This window comes from Rhipicephalus sanguineus, unplaced genomic scaffold (assembly GCF_013339695.2).
Source record: "Rhipicephalus sanguineus isolate Rsan-2018 unplaced genomic scaffold, BIME_Rsan_1.4 Seq4304, whole genome shotgun sequence".
Classification (NCBI taxonomy): Eukaryota; Metazoa; Arthropoda; class Arachnida; order Ixodida; family Ixodidae; genus Rhipicephalus; species Rhipicephalus sanguineus.
Genome location: NW_023615237.1, coordinates 436,735 through 453,546, shown reverse-complemented (window position 1 = coordinate 453,546; position 16,812 = coordinate 436,735). Strand labels below are relative to the sequence as shown.

Here is a 16,812-nt window from a genome sequence, read left to right as displayed (position 1 = left end):
ACGTTACTTAAAAACAACATGTTGACAAGTTAACGATAATAGTAATGTAATATTATTAAAAATAATAACAATGCGCTAGAAACACTATTTAGACTAGGAGCAAACAAGACGAAATATAAGATACGCAAGCCTGAAATCTGCAAGAGAGTGTAAAAAGATGCGGTCACTGCTACCTACAATAAAACACAATTATCAGTGAGCAGCTGTTCACGGTGATAATTTAAAGGGTATTGTTAACGTCCCTCTAGCGGTGATCCCTACTTGAAGAGCTTGCCTGTTATCGTGGTTTGTTCACAGGTCATAACTGTCATCAATAGGATTAACAACCATGTGGGCTTCTCGGCTCTCAAGAGAATCGGCAAAGGCTATCATGCGGCTCCAACCCACATGGAACCTTGATGTGGGTGCCTATGAAATACTGAAGCCGTGGGTCCACGCGGAGAATCTCAAGGCTCTCGATATGGTTCGGTTCGCACAGCCCGCCGTAGGCACGGAGCCACAGTACATCGACGTTGGTTGTGGACCGGGAAGCTTTACGAAGGAAACACTGCTGCCTCGAGTGCCACCAGAGTGCCGGCGTCTCGTAGCCGTTGACAGGTGAGCGCCGGAGGCAACCGCAATTTTTTATGCATTATTCGCTATGATCTCAGTAAAACATCGAAAAATGAGGTCTGATGCACTTCACATGCTGCTGCCATTCATTTTTTTCTGGTGCAGCCCACAATTCTCCCTATATATACATATATATATATATATATATATATATATATATATATATATATATATATATATATATATATACACATCTAATATATACATCTACATATATACATATATATACATATATATATAGTAGTTTACGTTCCTGTCGATGTGCCGAGTTCAGTTGAATTCAACCAACCGCGCAATGCTAACGGTATAAAGCGAATGTGAACGTTCAACAACGACGGGTAGGTCTCACGAGCACGGGGAATCAGAACAAAAAGTTGCTTCACCTACAACCGTAACTGGACTTTAACAATGCGAGAAGACAGCGAGTAATCATTACTGTAGTCGCTGCGTGCATGCGCCCCGTTACTTACCGATTCAGGTAGTCGGAACGAACGAAAGCGATGAACTCAGACAGCCAAAATAGAAGGCGAGACAGCGCTGTCAGCTATCCACGCTTGCCGCCTGTATTTCTCGTGCGACACGAAACAATATAGTTTCACACGTAAATCGCGTGCCTTGGTGTTGTCTGCACTGTTGTGGCTGGCCGCTAAACCGCAATACTTCGGACCACGCTTGCGCTTCCGCGGGGTGGCTTGTGCCATCGTGGAAATGCGCAGCTTCGCACAGCAAGCCTCTCGATTCAACGTACCCAGCTGACGGCCCCACAGTTATCCGCACCGAGAGAAGAACGCGAGCGCACATGCGCTACCGCTACCGTGAAAGGGGCTGAGTCGGCCGCGCGAAGGTTCAGAGTTTTCCGACAGAGCCGCAGCGCGGCTGGCGCGGCGCTGTCGTCGTGCCGCAAACTTGAGCTTGGGTTCCCTATAACACTGCGCTGGAGCCACTTGATAGCGCCTCTGACTGGCGTTTGCCAGTGTGGTATAGCCATGGAGAAGGAGAGCGCAAATGCTGCTCAACGGCGCAGAAGAGCGGAGAACCTTAACTCATCGGATCTTGAAGCAGTTGTCTGGCAAAATATACATTTGACACATAATATGTATACCATCGGTGTGTCAGTGGATGACATTCAAGGTAATCCTAGACAATCAGGAAAGTTAAGAACAATCAGCTGAACCTTTGCTAACGCTACGCTATCGTGGTATAGCCGAGCTAAGCCACTGCAACATTTTTTTTCTTCACTGGTACGTCGCGGCTGAAAGCATCGCTCTTTTTAGACAATATTTACGTTCAATTTTGTCGTAGTATTTCTACGAACTAAACTTGGAGCTTCTGAGAATGCTTTCTTACCGAAGACGAGGCGCATACAAAAAGTAAACAATCTCAAGTTTAGCTGGGGATAAGTGTGCCAACTCAGACTATTTGTTACTGCGAACTTTGTCTTTATTTGGCCAAACAGCCCTCAAAAAAGAAAAAGAAAGAAACTGGTGATACTGTGATGAGCTGTACAGAGAATGAGACATCAATGGCGTTACCAATAAATGCATGAAAAGCTGAGCTCAACGTCATGCACTGTTTTTTTCCGAACTTTAGTTTGCACGCTCGTCGTTCCAGCAGTGGTAAGAGACTAATTTTACGTAACAGAAAATGTTCCAGGTTGTGAGCTTGCATTTACCGGTAATCTGTTTGAAACACATACATCGGAAAATTGATCCATCGTGTGCCTTCGATATGCCGCGAGACCTCAACAGACGAGAGGAGACATGCTTGCACCGCATCAGACTAAACGTCGCCTACACTCATTACTTCAAGAACAAAATCAAATTGTCGGACTCACCGTTGTGCGTTCAACGTAACGTCCTAGAAGACCTGAAACACGTTCTCTGCGAATGCAGGCGATACGCAACAGAAAGACGATCTCTGTAGGCGGCTTTGCATCTTTAACAGGACTCGTGTTTAGAACTGCGGCACATTCTGGCATAGGCGTGCGCACAGGGGGGGGCAGCCCCCGCCCTAATCATTTAAGAGGGGGGGGGGGGCGCAAAATCTTCCCCATACATTGACTTAGTAGGGTGGGGGGCGCTGCGATGAGCCTTCCCCCCCCCCCCCTAATGGGGAACCCTGCGCACGCCTACGCATTCTGGGCCCATGGCAAAACAGCACCTGTGCGTTACGCGCAACGAAAGCGCTGCTCACTTTCTTGCGGGCCACAAGCCTGACCGAAACTTTGTAAACAGTGTAGTCTATGTGTGTGTGTGTGTGTGTGGTTATCAGTGTATATATCATAATCATCACCCTGGAGCACCTGGAGTAGCATGTTGAATAGGTAGTATGGCGAATAGCCAGGCAAACATCTCCAGCTTTTCATTAAAACATTTCTCTCTTGCTTGATAACAACTGCTGTCGTTGTCAGGGGTCGAAATCATTGCTAGTTCTCGTGCGTATCAGTCCAATTGTGCGACACAGTTTCTAACGCGATTTTTGGTGTCAATATTTCCGATGAAAACCGCACAAAGTAATATGCTAATTGCCTTTCGGACAATTTCCTTTTACGTTACGATGGTGCTGTTTGATATGCGTGTCTAAGTGTGTTATTCCACGTGTGTGATTGTGTGCTCATTTTATATGTACTGCTATTTGTACGTTATTTCTATGTTGTATGCTCAAGGGAAAGGAGTAGGCGGTACATTATTTGTGCACCAACATCTCCTCTTACATTATGTCAATAATAAAAAAAATCTTTCCCTGACTCCACATTGCGATTTTTAATCTCTATCTCTCACAAGGACGGTGATGAGGATTGACGCACGTTTGCATACAGTGCCGTAATTCCTTGGCGAAGCAGGACGCTTAATAGGATTGTAATAGCGATCTTTCCTTGAAGGAAATGAAGCCGTGCAAACGCTTATGAGAAATGACAGATAATTTTCGCCTTCACTCCGCACTGATGTAGTGGAGAGCTCAAAAGATATCTTGAAGGAGTATTGACACAGAAATCTTGCATCTAGTTTTTTTCTTTTTGTTACAATAACTAGCTAACGGCCCGTTTATCACAGCCGGAAACCCCCCTTGCACACTATGGCCGTCGAGGTCGTTTCAATGGTTACAGTGGCGTTAAAACTGTCCGTGGTCGCGGCTTCCGATTCGGTAAAGTAGGCTGGCAGGCCGTGGAACACACGAGAACTGGTGTTAGGCTTGAGGCGCGGCTTGTCTATCGGCAGCGATACGGCGTCACCGTTTATCGTGCAATCGTCCACATGGATGATCTCCGATGAAGCAAAGTGCCTCGCACACACACGCATATGCTTCGAATCGATGCTGAAGTTGTCCGTTTCTTGCCACGTTATGGCTCACTTCCAGTTCTCGAACTGTCCATGAACACTTGGCATGCAAAATAGCGATACCTTTTCTGTAGTGCCCTTGTAGCCGAAACGGCACGTCGGTACACAGCATCTAAACGGCATCGTCACGCGAACTTGCCGCTTCGACTGTACAATACCTGAACTTGGTCCTTATCTAAAAAGCAATCACAGCTACAGACCACACGCGTAAAATTTCAACTCGCACCGGCCGGGTCTGCTGTCTCTGCCGAATCAACCCGGAGAAGGGTGGCCTCTAAGCGACAGTGGCGCCGCGGCGCGACAGCTTTCCGCGCCATATCAAGCATCCTCTTAGCGCGACGGCGAATTTCGTGACCAGAAAAAGTATTGAAGGACTCTGGCAATAGGTAGCACAGGCGCGCGTACAAAGACAAATATATTTGCATTTATCGACGTTTCAACCGGAGACCAGTGGCGTAGGCAGAATTTTTTTCCGGAGGGGGGGGGGGGGTGCACCTCCTTGATACGACATTGGGTGTGGGCAGATAAGTGGGGTCGAGTGTCATTTTGTGCTCTGTATCTCATGGGAAAAAAAATCCAGGGGCGGGGGGGCACGGTCGCTCCCCAGAGACCGGCCTTTCTCAAGAGTGGAGTTGACAGGTACAGTCGCTGGACTTATACATGTTCGCTATGAGAGACGTGCGTGGAAAGAGTTGGCGCTATCCACGTGCTAATTGTGTTGCAAAGACGCGCAAATGACAACACTAGGAACCATCGACACAAGTTTGATGCCTATACGAAAAGCGGCTTGAGGCGTAGGATGTGCCAAACAAAGGCGAAGACTCGCCTTATTATAAGACTCTGCTCAGTACGGGCGCCATACGCACGCGCCACTCGAGCTTTTTGTAGAAGGTTCTTCTGTGATTTGGCCGGAAAGTAGATCTCCTGGACCGACAACACTATTGAAGAAGAAATGGAAGAAAAAAAAGGGAAGGGCATTTTGCAAGACGCGCGCGTTCATCTGCTATTTCCACATGTATAACATCCAGGTGCTGCTGCACCCCCTGGAATCAGTGGCATTCCACACCTTTGTTTGTAGGTTCAGAAGGTTAAGATAGGATTTGTGTTGCATATAAATAATGCCGGAGAGTGTTCGTTTTGAAACGCGGGCAGCTATGTTTTAACACGGTTCCGTTGATTTCTGCTGTGCGAAATTGTCGAAGACCGCTACGTATGCAATGTGGCTAATTACAAACACCTGTATTGAGTGTATGACGCTGGTCTCCTCAATGTCTCGGTGTTGTAACCTTGCGCACTAGCCTCATTGTGTGAGCAACTTTGTTTTGCTAGCTTGCATACGGTGTCACAGTTGGTTCCCTTGTACTCAGTGATATTCCGTCTGTATATGCTGGAGGCAGGTAAGATCTTGCCATCTGCTGTGTTTGCTCTAATCTCTTCGCATTGGCGGCTACAAATGTAGGATTTGGGCTGCCTGCCTTTGAGCGTCGTTATATATAGAAGGAGTTCCCATTATTCTTGCGAATATCGAAGGCCCATTGCTTATAGGTATCTTCATAGGTGTGCGCAGGGTTCCCCATCAAGGGGGGGGAGGTTCATTACGGCGCCCCCACTCCTATTAAATCAATGTACGAGGCAGGTTTTGCGCCCCCCCCTCCACCTTTTACGGGACGAGGGGGGTCAATGTATAGGGCAGATTTAGTGCCCCCCCCCCCCTCTTAGGTGATAAGGAGGGGCGGCCGCTCCTCCCCCGTGCGCACGCCTATGGGTATCTATCCACTGGGGCTACGGCTTCTTGAGGGTTATGCTCTATGTTGCCGTCACTATCGTCGCCTATTCAGATGGTGACATCAACATAGATGGAGGAAAGAGCTACCGGGATTTCGTCGTGTTCCTTCTGTACACCTACCGCTATCAAACTGAAAAGCATAGGCGCGATCTCGGAGCCCTGCGGCGTTCCGTTGCTGCCCATCTCGTAGACGTCTGATTTTACATCCCCCATGGGGATCCTCATTTTTCTGTTTGACAGGAAGTTTCTGACATAGCGTTACGCACGCTCTCCCATATTGAGACTCTATCTATGTTTGCGCCATGTGCTGCGTTATCGACAGCTTTCACGAGATGCAGGCCGAGGATGGCCCGAGTGGATCTGGATTTATTGTCGAGGATTTGGTGTTCAAGCTGCAGCATGGCGTCCGGCGTCGTTTCCTTTTGCTTTTTTACCTCTATATACGTACCAAGTCATTAGCATTCAGACGTCATTAAGGCTTTCGTTTTTAGCAGTCTACAGTGAAGCCTCGCTGATACGATCACAGCTCATACGAATTTAGTGGTGATACGAATTTTTCGTTGGTCCCGGCCAAGGCCCATTGGCCTGCAATGTAATGGAGTATGGTTGTTGCTAATCGATTTTCACCCAGCGACGTTTGATACGAACGCACGCTACCGCCCAGGTACGAAGAGGTGCTGTCCGCGCTGTCGCGGAAGACGCGCCAAGCACGTGCGAGCGCGGGAACGCAAGCGTGGGCATGCGCGCCGCACCGTCAAATCGTCGAAATCACAGTGTAAGAAAAACACTTTTCTTACGGTCAGGGTAAACCTTTAGAGACGCGTCACGGCTTCCGAGATTGTGTGCGCGAATCTTTGAGGCTCTTATGTGCCTCCGTGTGCCTTCGCTTTTACATTACAGAGGACATTAGCGCCATGCTTTCTTTTCCTAACGCGTCGACGCGGGCTGTTGTCGTTGTACTGTGTTTACACGTGCCGGCCTCGTGCATCAGACATCCTATGAAAGGTGGACGAGGACCGAAAGAAGGCGAGGACAGTCTTGGCGAAGGAGTCAGGCCTCACAACGTCAACATGCGCGACTGTTGAGGTCGCACTTTTGCAGGCACGGCCGTAAATCATCAGAAAACATACCCAACACCTCCGCAATAACAAAATCATAACACAGGACCGTGGTTTTGTAATTCTGCGGCCTTGATCCATCGCTTCAAAGCGATTTTTTGTTACTTTCGCTGCAGTACTCCGGTGTCACGCAAAAAAGCGTACTAACATTTGGAAGGGGCTACTGCTGTCGCGGGTGACAACGCACCTGGTTCATTAATTAAATACGAGCCTACGGGCCGTATATTTACGAGTGCTGGTATGATTGCCGACATCTAAAAACTTGACTGACAAATATTCAGGCTTCTTGCTGACGTTGCTGCGGCGCTGAAAAACAATAAGTGAAAATGTACGCCAGCTTTCTTTTGTCGCATGCTAATTTTCCATGCTTTCTGGTGATAAGAATTTCGGATGATACGAATATTTTTAGTGGTCCCGTGAGATTCGTATCACCGAGGTTTCACTGTAGTTGCCACCTTCATTCGTCCCAGCCAAGCGGCATCTGGTGGAGGCGCTGGGTATCGATCCCACTACCTCTCGCATATGACAATAGATGTTTTCGGCGTTCGTGTGCCCTGGTTTATTCCGCAAGAAGACTTTGTGTCTTGAAAGGAAAGGCGCAAATTTAGACACCACGGAAGAGGGACAACTAGACCACCGCTTCACCAACAAGCCCCTCAAGAAGTACTTCTATAAATTTGTGTTTCGCGCATTGCCGAAGCACGTAGAAAAAAGCACGTGGTTGAGATGTGATCCGCGAGGGACGGCAGCAAGCCCGATCAGATAGGTTCCTTAAATATATTTCCCCTATATACTAATTTATGCTAATAATTGTAACGACACCGAGAATCAGAAAGCCAGTACGCTCACCGATACTGTTTATTTCAGTTCATCTTTTTCCTCTCCCACCAGGACCTCTACTCTTGTGTCTTCTTTTCTGTCGTCTTCCGTACGCTCCCCGCGTTTTTTTCTCTTCAGCCCTCCTGGGGTGATATCGAAGAACGTCGCCTGTAGCTGCGAATTCTAGCTGTCTGTCATTGAGGTAGCCTATGGTCTTCAACACACCTTGCTGTACTGATATTTTCACGACTCTAGAAGGTCCGAGAATTCTTGTGTCGCTACGCTGTAGACCCTTCCGCAGCAGCACGAAATCGTTCAGTGCAATATCCGGCCTGTGTCCTTGGTGTCGCTTGTCGAATTGAAGCTTCATTACCTTTCTGTACCTTCTTTGTTCCTGGTTGGTTTTGCGTTGTTAAAACAGCTGCAGTATGACATCGATTCCGAGTTCTTTATCGGCTGGCAATATTGGGACTTCGCCGTAAGCAGCAAAATATAGGCTGCTGCCAAAACTCGTCGTGTGCGCTTTGTTGTGGTGAGCCACGGCCGCTTCGAGCTGGCATTTACACCCGCCTTTAAATGTTGGATACATGGATATGAATTGCATGATGTCACGGTTTGCCCTTTCAGCCATTTCATATGCCTGTGGGTGAAATGGAGCGCAACGGCCTAGCGTAATGCCAAGGAGAACGAATGACAGCGAACAAAACTTCGGCTGAAATGAAGTGATGCACGAGTTCGTAGCATGATTTTGTTTGTTTTGGTCGCTTAGATGGGATCATATTATATTTATTCTCAAATCAATTCATACTTTGCTGAGCACAAGAGACATGTATAGCATGTGCGAGATTAAAGACGCAAGTAGTTATTTCGTGGCTTCACATGGGCGATGGTAAACGTGCACATGAGCAGCGCTCATTCTCCCTGAGCTGTTTTATGCTGTTCACGCCAAGCGAAAGAGTACTGAACAAATATTGTTTTTTTTTCCTTCTGATAAGGTGCCACAAGGCGTTAGATTACGCAAGGGACAACTTCAGCCACGACCGCATAGTGTACGACACCCTGGATGTTGAACACCACGACCCAGAGAGCCTCACGGAAAGATACGGTGCCTTCGACCGCGTCTACTCATTCCTGGCTTTTCACTACGTGGCGGACATCGCGAAGGCCTACAGCAACATTTTCAAGCTACTGAAAGGCGGAGGAGAGTGTCTGGTGTTGTCCATCGTGAAAGCCGACGCCATCGAAGTTTGGAACGAGGCGTATCAAATGGAGGAGTGGAATGAACTAATGATTGTGAGTGTCACTGGTCGAAGAAACTTTACGAACTCTGGTGTCTGTTAGACATGGAACCACGTAAAAAATAGCCTCCCACGCGGGCCATACGCTGAGTAAGGTGGCACATCACTTTCTTAGAGTTCGATGCAACATTGCTAGTGCTGATTGCTTTATGCCTAAATCCTTTTGTTATGATGTGTCGAGTCTGTTTATGGCCGAATGTATTTCTGAAAACACTCTTCCGAATGCGGTTCGCCTATTTGATTTGCGGTATTTGCGGTTCGCCTATGTGCCTTTTAGGGCTGTTCAAATTACTTCCATTATGATGAAATGAAACATTTTGCAGCGGTTGCGCTACTATGTGTAATAGTTGTTCTATACCGTAGCTGGCGTACGAACTTCATGAATGCAGTGATTGTCCGAAAAAAAAACGTCAGTCCCATAAGTTTCATCTTGCAATATTATTCAAACTAATAAAATGCTATTGCTGTCACGTACTGATTCAACATGCTATCAAAGGACATTTGCGAGTTTCTTTTACCGGGACATCTAAGCTTACTTCTTCGGTAAGCTTCGAGGAGAGATCACTTCCAAATTTCGATTACCTCACTGATCTCATTCGTGGTACTAAAAGTTAATTGAAATCGAGTAATGGCCTTCTGTGTGCCTCCTCCTTAATTTCCTTTTGGCCTTCGATAACATTTATAGCTTGGTTCCTGGCCGCCGCGGTGGTGAAGTTGTTACGTTGCTCGGCTGCTACCCCCAAGTCGTGGGTTGAATCTTGCTCACGGCATGCACATTTTGATGGAGGCGAAATGCTGTTAGCCCTTGTACTGTGCTGTGTCAGTGCACGTTAAAGAACACCAGGTAGTCGAAATTTCGAAGCCCTGAAAAACGGGGTGCGTCACCAGCATATCGAGGCTTTGGCCCATTATGCCACAGATTTTATTATTACTCTTTTTTCCTGTGGACATGTATTAGATTTGCTTTTCTTACACTCGCAGGCAGCAGAAAGGTTTAGTACGCAAACAACAGTAGAACTAGTAGCACAGCAAGAAAAGGAGTCGTGTCATTGTGCGGGAAGCGTGAGCGTTCGATGCAAAAAGACGTGCACGAACGCGTGTGCAGCATTCCTTTGTACTGGTTTTGTTAATATTTTGGCACTGTGAGAGAGAAAGAATAGACTCTGTACAGAACAGCACTCGAGAAAAGCGAGTGTTGGTAGCGTCGTCGCTCTGCAGTGAGCAATTCCCGTCATGGCAGAAGGAAACAGTTAGGATGGGGTATTGCGCAATGCGACAGAAAGAAAGACATGGTTAGTCCCTTCGTCATAGGAATCGATATAACATGAAAGTAAAACTTGTCTTTACAGAAGTAGTTGAACGTTTACTGTACATTGATATTCGAGACCTTGCGCAATATATGTATATATATATATATATATATATATATATATATATATATATATATATATATATATATATATATATATATATATATATATATATATATATATATATATATATATATATATATATATATATATATATATATATGGCACCTACAGCACCGTTTAACGTGGATGTACCCAAGTTGACACTTGGTGGCACATCCTTATCCCGACGAATAACGTCCATGATCAGTGATTAAACAAATCTTTGTGGTAGCTGTAGTAGTTAATGGTGGGACCGTAATGCGAGAGCCCCGCCACGGTGGTCTAGTGGTTATGGCGCTCGACTGCTGACCCGAAGGTCGCGGGATCGAATCCCGGCCGCGGCGGCTGCATTTTCGATGGAGGCGAAAATGTTTGAGGCCCGTGTACTTAGATATAGGTGCACGTTAAAGGACCCCAGGTGGTCGAAATTTCCGGAGCCCTCCACTACGGCGTCTCTCATAATCATATCATGGTTTTGGGACGTTAAACGCCAGATATTATTATTAATGCGAGAAAGCGGTGTGACACACATAAGAGCATCGCTGATTTAACGGAGAACTGGGGCTAAGGTCGCCATCCCGCCGCATATTAAAGTGACCCTGAAATGGTTTTGACGAATTATACAAACACATTGGGCCGGCAGAGCAAGCCCTAACGATCATTTATAGACCGATTCAAGCGCTGTGCCTAAACTGTGTAATTTAATTCAAGCCTTTAAAGCTGCAAATCGCCACCGATCACAGCGGCTCAGCCCACTTCAGCCCACTTCCGGTGCGCGTCGTAACGGAAGCGCGACGTCACGCAGGCGGTTGAACTGATTTGATCCACAGTCCAAGTCACAGGCACTTGTTTTCGACATAACTGCGAAGAAATGTTGTTCGTGATCTTTCAAACTCGTTATAATTGGTTTTGGTTAAAAACCAATCACTAATAAACCGAACACGATCGCAATTTACAACTAGACTTCAGGACTTCCGGCGCACAGCGAACGTGGACTGCATGTGGTACCAAGTGGTCCATGTTGACCTGAGCTGCGCGACCAATGTGTATCGCGAGGTTTTTGTCTGACATCATGAATTGTCCTTGCTGCTCTGTGGGCTGCAAATCCAGCGATTGGCGACAAGTGAAAATACGATACCGTGTGCCTTTCGAAGGACAGGCGCACCGAGTGGCTGAGCGCATCGGACTCTGTATCAGATCCACGGCAGGATATACGCGTTTGCGGTCGCCACATTAGGCCGGAAGACTACGAACTCAGTTCCGTGTTTATGCAGCGATTCGGCCTCGCTCTGAAGAGGTATCCCCTCAAAGCCGACGCACTGCCGTCTTTGTTCCTTCCCGGTGGAAAGCTAAGTTCACACTCGATCCAGATCGTGTGCTGTCTGTGCATAGTGCGCGGTTTGCACGTGGGTACTACCGTTTCCACCACAATACGCGTACAAAAGTTCGAAAGAGCTTTGTTCACCATAACTTGATCGGGCGTTCTGTTCCTTAGGGCGTTTATAAAAGAGCAAAGTAAGAATTACAAATGTAGATCTGAATGATGTGATACGCGTGGAGTGTTTAAACATACACTAAAAAAGTCATATAATAAAGAGAAAAAAACGCCAGGCCTGCGCGGAAAGCGCAGCACAGTCACAGCGAAAGCTGGAAGAGCGGCATTTCTAGAGCCCGTTATAAACTCTCCTGTGGCTACTAATACAGGTACATTAGCAACGTACCCACTACGCAACAAAGCGTAATTTTTGGGAAGTTGGGAAGCACCCAGCACGACATTATTCGTTGTTCTGCGGAGAAGCGAGGTACCATATGTAAGCGATTATGTGCAGTTTGTTGATGCGGCGGTTGATGACGATGAATAATTATGGTTGCGCCCTTTGTAATGGGCTGGAAGCTTTAAACGACCCACTAGTTACGTAATGCATATTGTGTGACGCCCGGTCGTTATTTAACTGTCCCACCACGCTTTATAACACACTTTAACCAGAGAAACGTAGAGCGAGAGAGAGAATTTACTTTATTGAGACCCTGAGGAAATGGATCATGGGAGCCATATGGGCTTCCTTGGCAACCAACAGAAGTGCACTTGCGAGGAACCCGCTACGCTATAAATCATTGTAATTTTTGAGAAGTAGGGCAGTAGGCACTGTGCCATTTTTCGTCATTCTACAGACAGCCGTGGTACCTGCTGAACGCATGTAAGGCATTATGCGCACTTTGTTGATGCTGTGCGTGATGACGATGAAGAATTATGGAAGAGCTCTTTGTAATGGGTTGGAAGCATTCAACAACCTACTCGTTGCGCAATTCGCATTGTGTGACGCCTGGTTACAGAATTCGCGTTGTGCGACGCTTGGTGCTTATTCTACTCTTTTACCACGCTATATTGCATATGCTAATGTGGTTCCTTCCCAACATGAAGCCTGTATAGGACCTTTTTGCAAAGCAATTTCAAGCACCGGCATGGCTCAGAGGTTGAATACTGGGCTCCCACGCAGAGGGCCCAGGTTCGAACCTCGTTCCATCCTGGAATTTTTTTCTTATTTAGTTTTTTTTCTTATTTCGAGCGATACTGGTTACGGACACCGGCGGCGGCGGCGGCGGCAGCGGCGGCGGCGGCGGCGGCGGCGGACAACTACGGCACCAAAAACGACCGGTGAAATGATCTCATAACAGCTTTCGCTGTAAAAGAAACGGCAGCTCAAGAGTACAGTCAAGAACCGAAACCGAAACAAAAGCTCTATGTGTTTCGGCGGCGACATCCTGTGCGAAGCTGTAGAACTAAGTCACGGGCTGAAAAAAAATGCTGATCCGTCGCCAGGAATCGAACCTATGACCGCGCGGTTATGCAGCGCTCTGAACTTGAGCGATTAGCTCGACGCCTTGTCGCCAGTAGCAAGGGTTTATCAATTTACCACGAACATTTGAACGACCGCGCTTCAAAAAACGCGTTAGGGAACAATGTTATGCCAATTGCGGCAAGTTGAGATTGGCTTCAAACGAAAGCTGATTGTCAGGACTACATGTGATTTTCTGACCATTAACATAACTTGGTTAGTTTTACGACAATGAGCGTTTTTGTCTCAAAAAACAGGCCACATTTTTCGCCGTTCCCATAGACTCCCACTGTACAATCTTTAACTGCTCTGGGAACAAAATTGAAGCTTACTGCAACATGATCGCTGCAGTCCTCTCGTGCGTTTAGGTTCGCAGAAGCACTCTGTTGTCTGCGTTTTTCAACATTCACCCTCTACACTTAATTATTCCGGAAACACTCACCAGTTCCATTGAAAAAGCGCTAGCTTCGCGCCGGGGCCGGCGGGGGCGCTGGCTGTGATGTGTCCACAAAAGCTGGATATGATCGTGTGAAGACGATAACTACACAGTCAGCTCTCAAAAATTCATTGAGGACATAAAACTGCAGTGATTTTTCATATCCTGCTTATCTGCTGGCGTAAAGCGTTCAGTATCAACATGTTCACTAACGTACAATCTTTTACCGTTTCTTCTCCAAGAGGACTTTTGCCACCAAGAAACATCTCAGATGTACTGTAGCGCTACAAAACGTCGCAGGACATCACTGCTATTCACACTATAGCCACTTCTAGCTCTGCTTCCCTGCAGGTTTGTAACAGTAAAAAAAAAAAAAAAACATAACGGTGACTTGAAAAAGGAAAACGAGTGCCGCATTTATTCGAATCTAAGCCGATGTTTCTTTCGAAAAAACGATGTGCCAAAGTGTGTGTGTGTGGGGGGGGGGGGGGGGGGGGGAGGGGTGTTGGCTTAGATTGTAGTACAATGATTAAGTTTTTTTTTCTGACATTGTGAACTTCGGGGGTCAGCTTACAATCGGGGCCGGTCTAGATTCGGATAAATACTGTATATCTATCTGAAATAGTAAGGTGGTTTCGTATTAAACAATCTCAGTGAATAAGTATGCAGGGTGTTAACGTAAGTAGAACCAAATATTTAAAAACACAAGCAGTTAACCTCGATTGAATGTAACCAATGGCATATGGTCTACCGTCGTGTGACACCGTTTATGGTATTTTATTATATTGCGATTAACTGCTTAATTAACATAAGTCACTTACGCAACATTGTTATTCACTACAGGGCGAATTGCACTTCGTCACGTCGTAGAGTGCATTTAAACACGACCGATCCTTTTGGCGACGTACACGCTGCATGGTGAATATTTTCCTACATTTAAAGAATGCTTGCGAAATATGAACTAAACTCATGTGACTGCGCTCATGCGCTACCGTACTGCAGCGCTCTCAGACGCGCTTCGAGCGAAACAACCGGCGCACGGACCGTGGCCTATCGCTCCTCAGGAACGATGGCATTTGTTTGACGTGTGCTGCCGTCAGAAATGTTGGCGCACTGTGGAGCTGACACCTAGAGCAGCGGCCGCTCATTTCGCCACGGTCCACGCGCCGGTTGTTGCGCTTGAAGGACATTTGAGAGCGCTGCAGTACGGTAGCATACGAGAGCAGTAACGTGATCATATTTATCCGGCTTTGTTTAGAGACCGGAAAAAAGCATTTACGTTTCCACAGAAAATTGGATCGGTCATTTTGGAATGCGCTATACAACGAAACGCTCTTCGCGCTAAAGGAAATATCAGAAATGTTGAATAATTCATGTTTGTTACTTAACAAATTAAGCGCAGTACAAAATACCCTAACGATAGCCACATGACGGTAAACCATGACGGTGGTTTTGATCAGTTGAGGTTAAGCACTTCTTTGTAAGTATTTGGTTTCAGTTACGTGAAACACTTTATATAAATACGATGCAGGCGGCACCCCTAAAAGCTATGAGCATGACGTAATTAAGGCCAGACAATAGAAAACTTAGTGCCCATGGAAAATGGCATAAAAGAGCTCGTGGGGACGCTCATGAGAAAAACGGAGTACTTGGTATTATGTTTTTAAAATCAGCTTCGTAACATGTTTAAAATTTTTGTTATGCTTTCCGTTATTACAATTCAAACTCAATTTCGCTATTTTACTTAATCCCACACAGAATTTTTGCTACTGCATACTCTAGGCACGCTCAGATTATTTTAACTTTGTCGTCTATACATCGCGTCGATATAACAGTAAACACACATTGAATGTAGATATGTAAATAGTAGCAATGACGCAGGCAGTTAAAAAATAAAAAATAACGCAAGGAACCGATTTTAGCAGCAGGTTACAAAGGACATATCACAGTGCACAGACAGGCGAAAACTATACGGAAGCCTAGGTAATGTACGGGTTGAAAACGGAGGACAGCAGAGAAAGTACTTGTGCTATCAATAAAATTTTCATTAAAATACTTATTGAATAAATTAGCAGGGACAACAAAGATACAGTGCGCTCAAAATATCTTCTGTTACGTAAATGATTCTTCTATTGCATCTAGCATCGGACCGGTGCTGCGACGATTGTTAGAATGTCATTTGCATATATGTCAATGTCATCGTGTGTAAGTCAGGCTTACATCCACGAGATCTTTCATATCGCTGATGTGTGAAAGCCGCGAGATGCAAAGCAACCCCGTCCTTGCATCCCAGTGACTGCAACTATGTACGTACCACGAAAGATAAACTGTGATAGCGACACTATAGCGGCATCAGAGAATTTGAGCGAAAGATACCGCACGCATTGGAGTACGCATTGGTGTACAGTGGCTACGAACAAGTGTCGTAGCACCGACACAAATAGAAAGGAGGAAAATATCGAGAAACCAAAAGGTCGGCTGCGCGTAGACGTTGGCGGGCTTGTTTTTGTCGAGATGGCGAGCGTCATCACGTGACTGCTCCACCAATAGAAACGCGTAGACCTAATCGCCTGTGCTCACTCGAGCACTCTGGCGGAGAGGTAAAAGAATGTCACTGTCGTTAGTTTTATTCAGGTGACTTAGTGGCAGCAGTATCATCTTGAAAAGTGGAGTTCAGCCGACGTTTATTATTTCGCACGGTGGTGTTTCTGCAGCAGTACCTTGTATTTTAAAATACACGATACATTGTTGAAGGTCTCGGAAATGCAGATACAGATACTTGTTTAGCGCGATGTATCGCGATACAGATACAAGATACCCATACCGTATCTAAGATAGTATCTAAGATACATGTATCTTCGATAATGCCCAGCTCTGGCCAACAGCTACGTTCTGACAGCTTGACTGTGGAATAACATTTACACGCCATTTTTTGTCACAAAACCATCTAAACAAATAGTTCGACTGAACACAATCTATACACTGTGGGAATTCGCTCCTGCTGAAAGGTAGAATGGTATATAGCAAGAATTATACATGCAGAAAAAGCAAACACGCAAGGCCACAACTTGACTACTTTCGTAAAAAAGATGATGCACTTATACACGGACTGACAACTAGTCATCCTGAACACGATTCGTACCTGCGCCTTTAAAC

General features: G+C 46.2%; 1 protein-coding gene across 1 annotated transcript in view; it reads left to right on the top strand.

Annotated features, from left to right (window-relative positions):
- Window positions 1-328: 328 nt before the first annotated feature.
- The window catches only part of LOC119377311 (uncharacterized), a 31,236-nt gene continuing 14,752 nt past the window's right edge, over window positions 329-16,812 (top strand). The window contains exons 1-2 of the mRNA XM_037646844.2: window positions 329-597; window positions 8,669-8,966. Of these exons, the coding sequence (XP_037502772.2) occupies window positions 329-597; window positions 8,669-8,966 (567 nt within the window). The remainder of the gene's footprint in view (window positions 598-8,668; window positions 8,967-16,812) is intronic.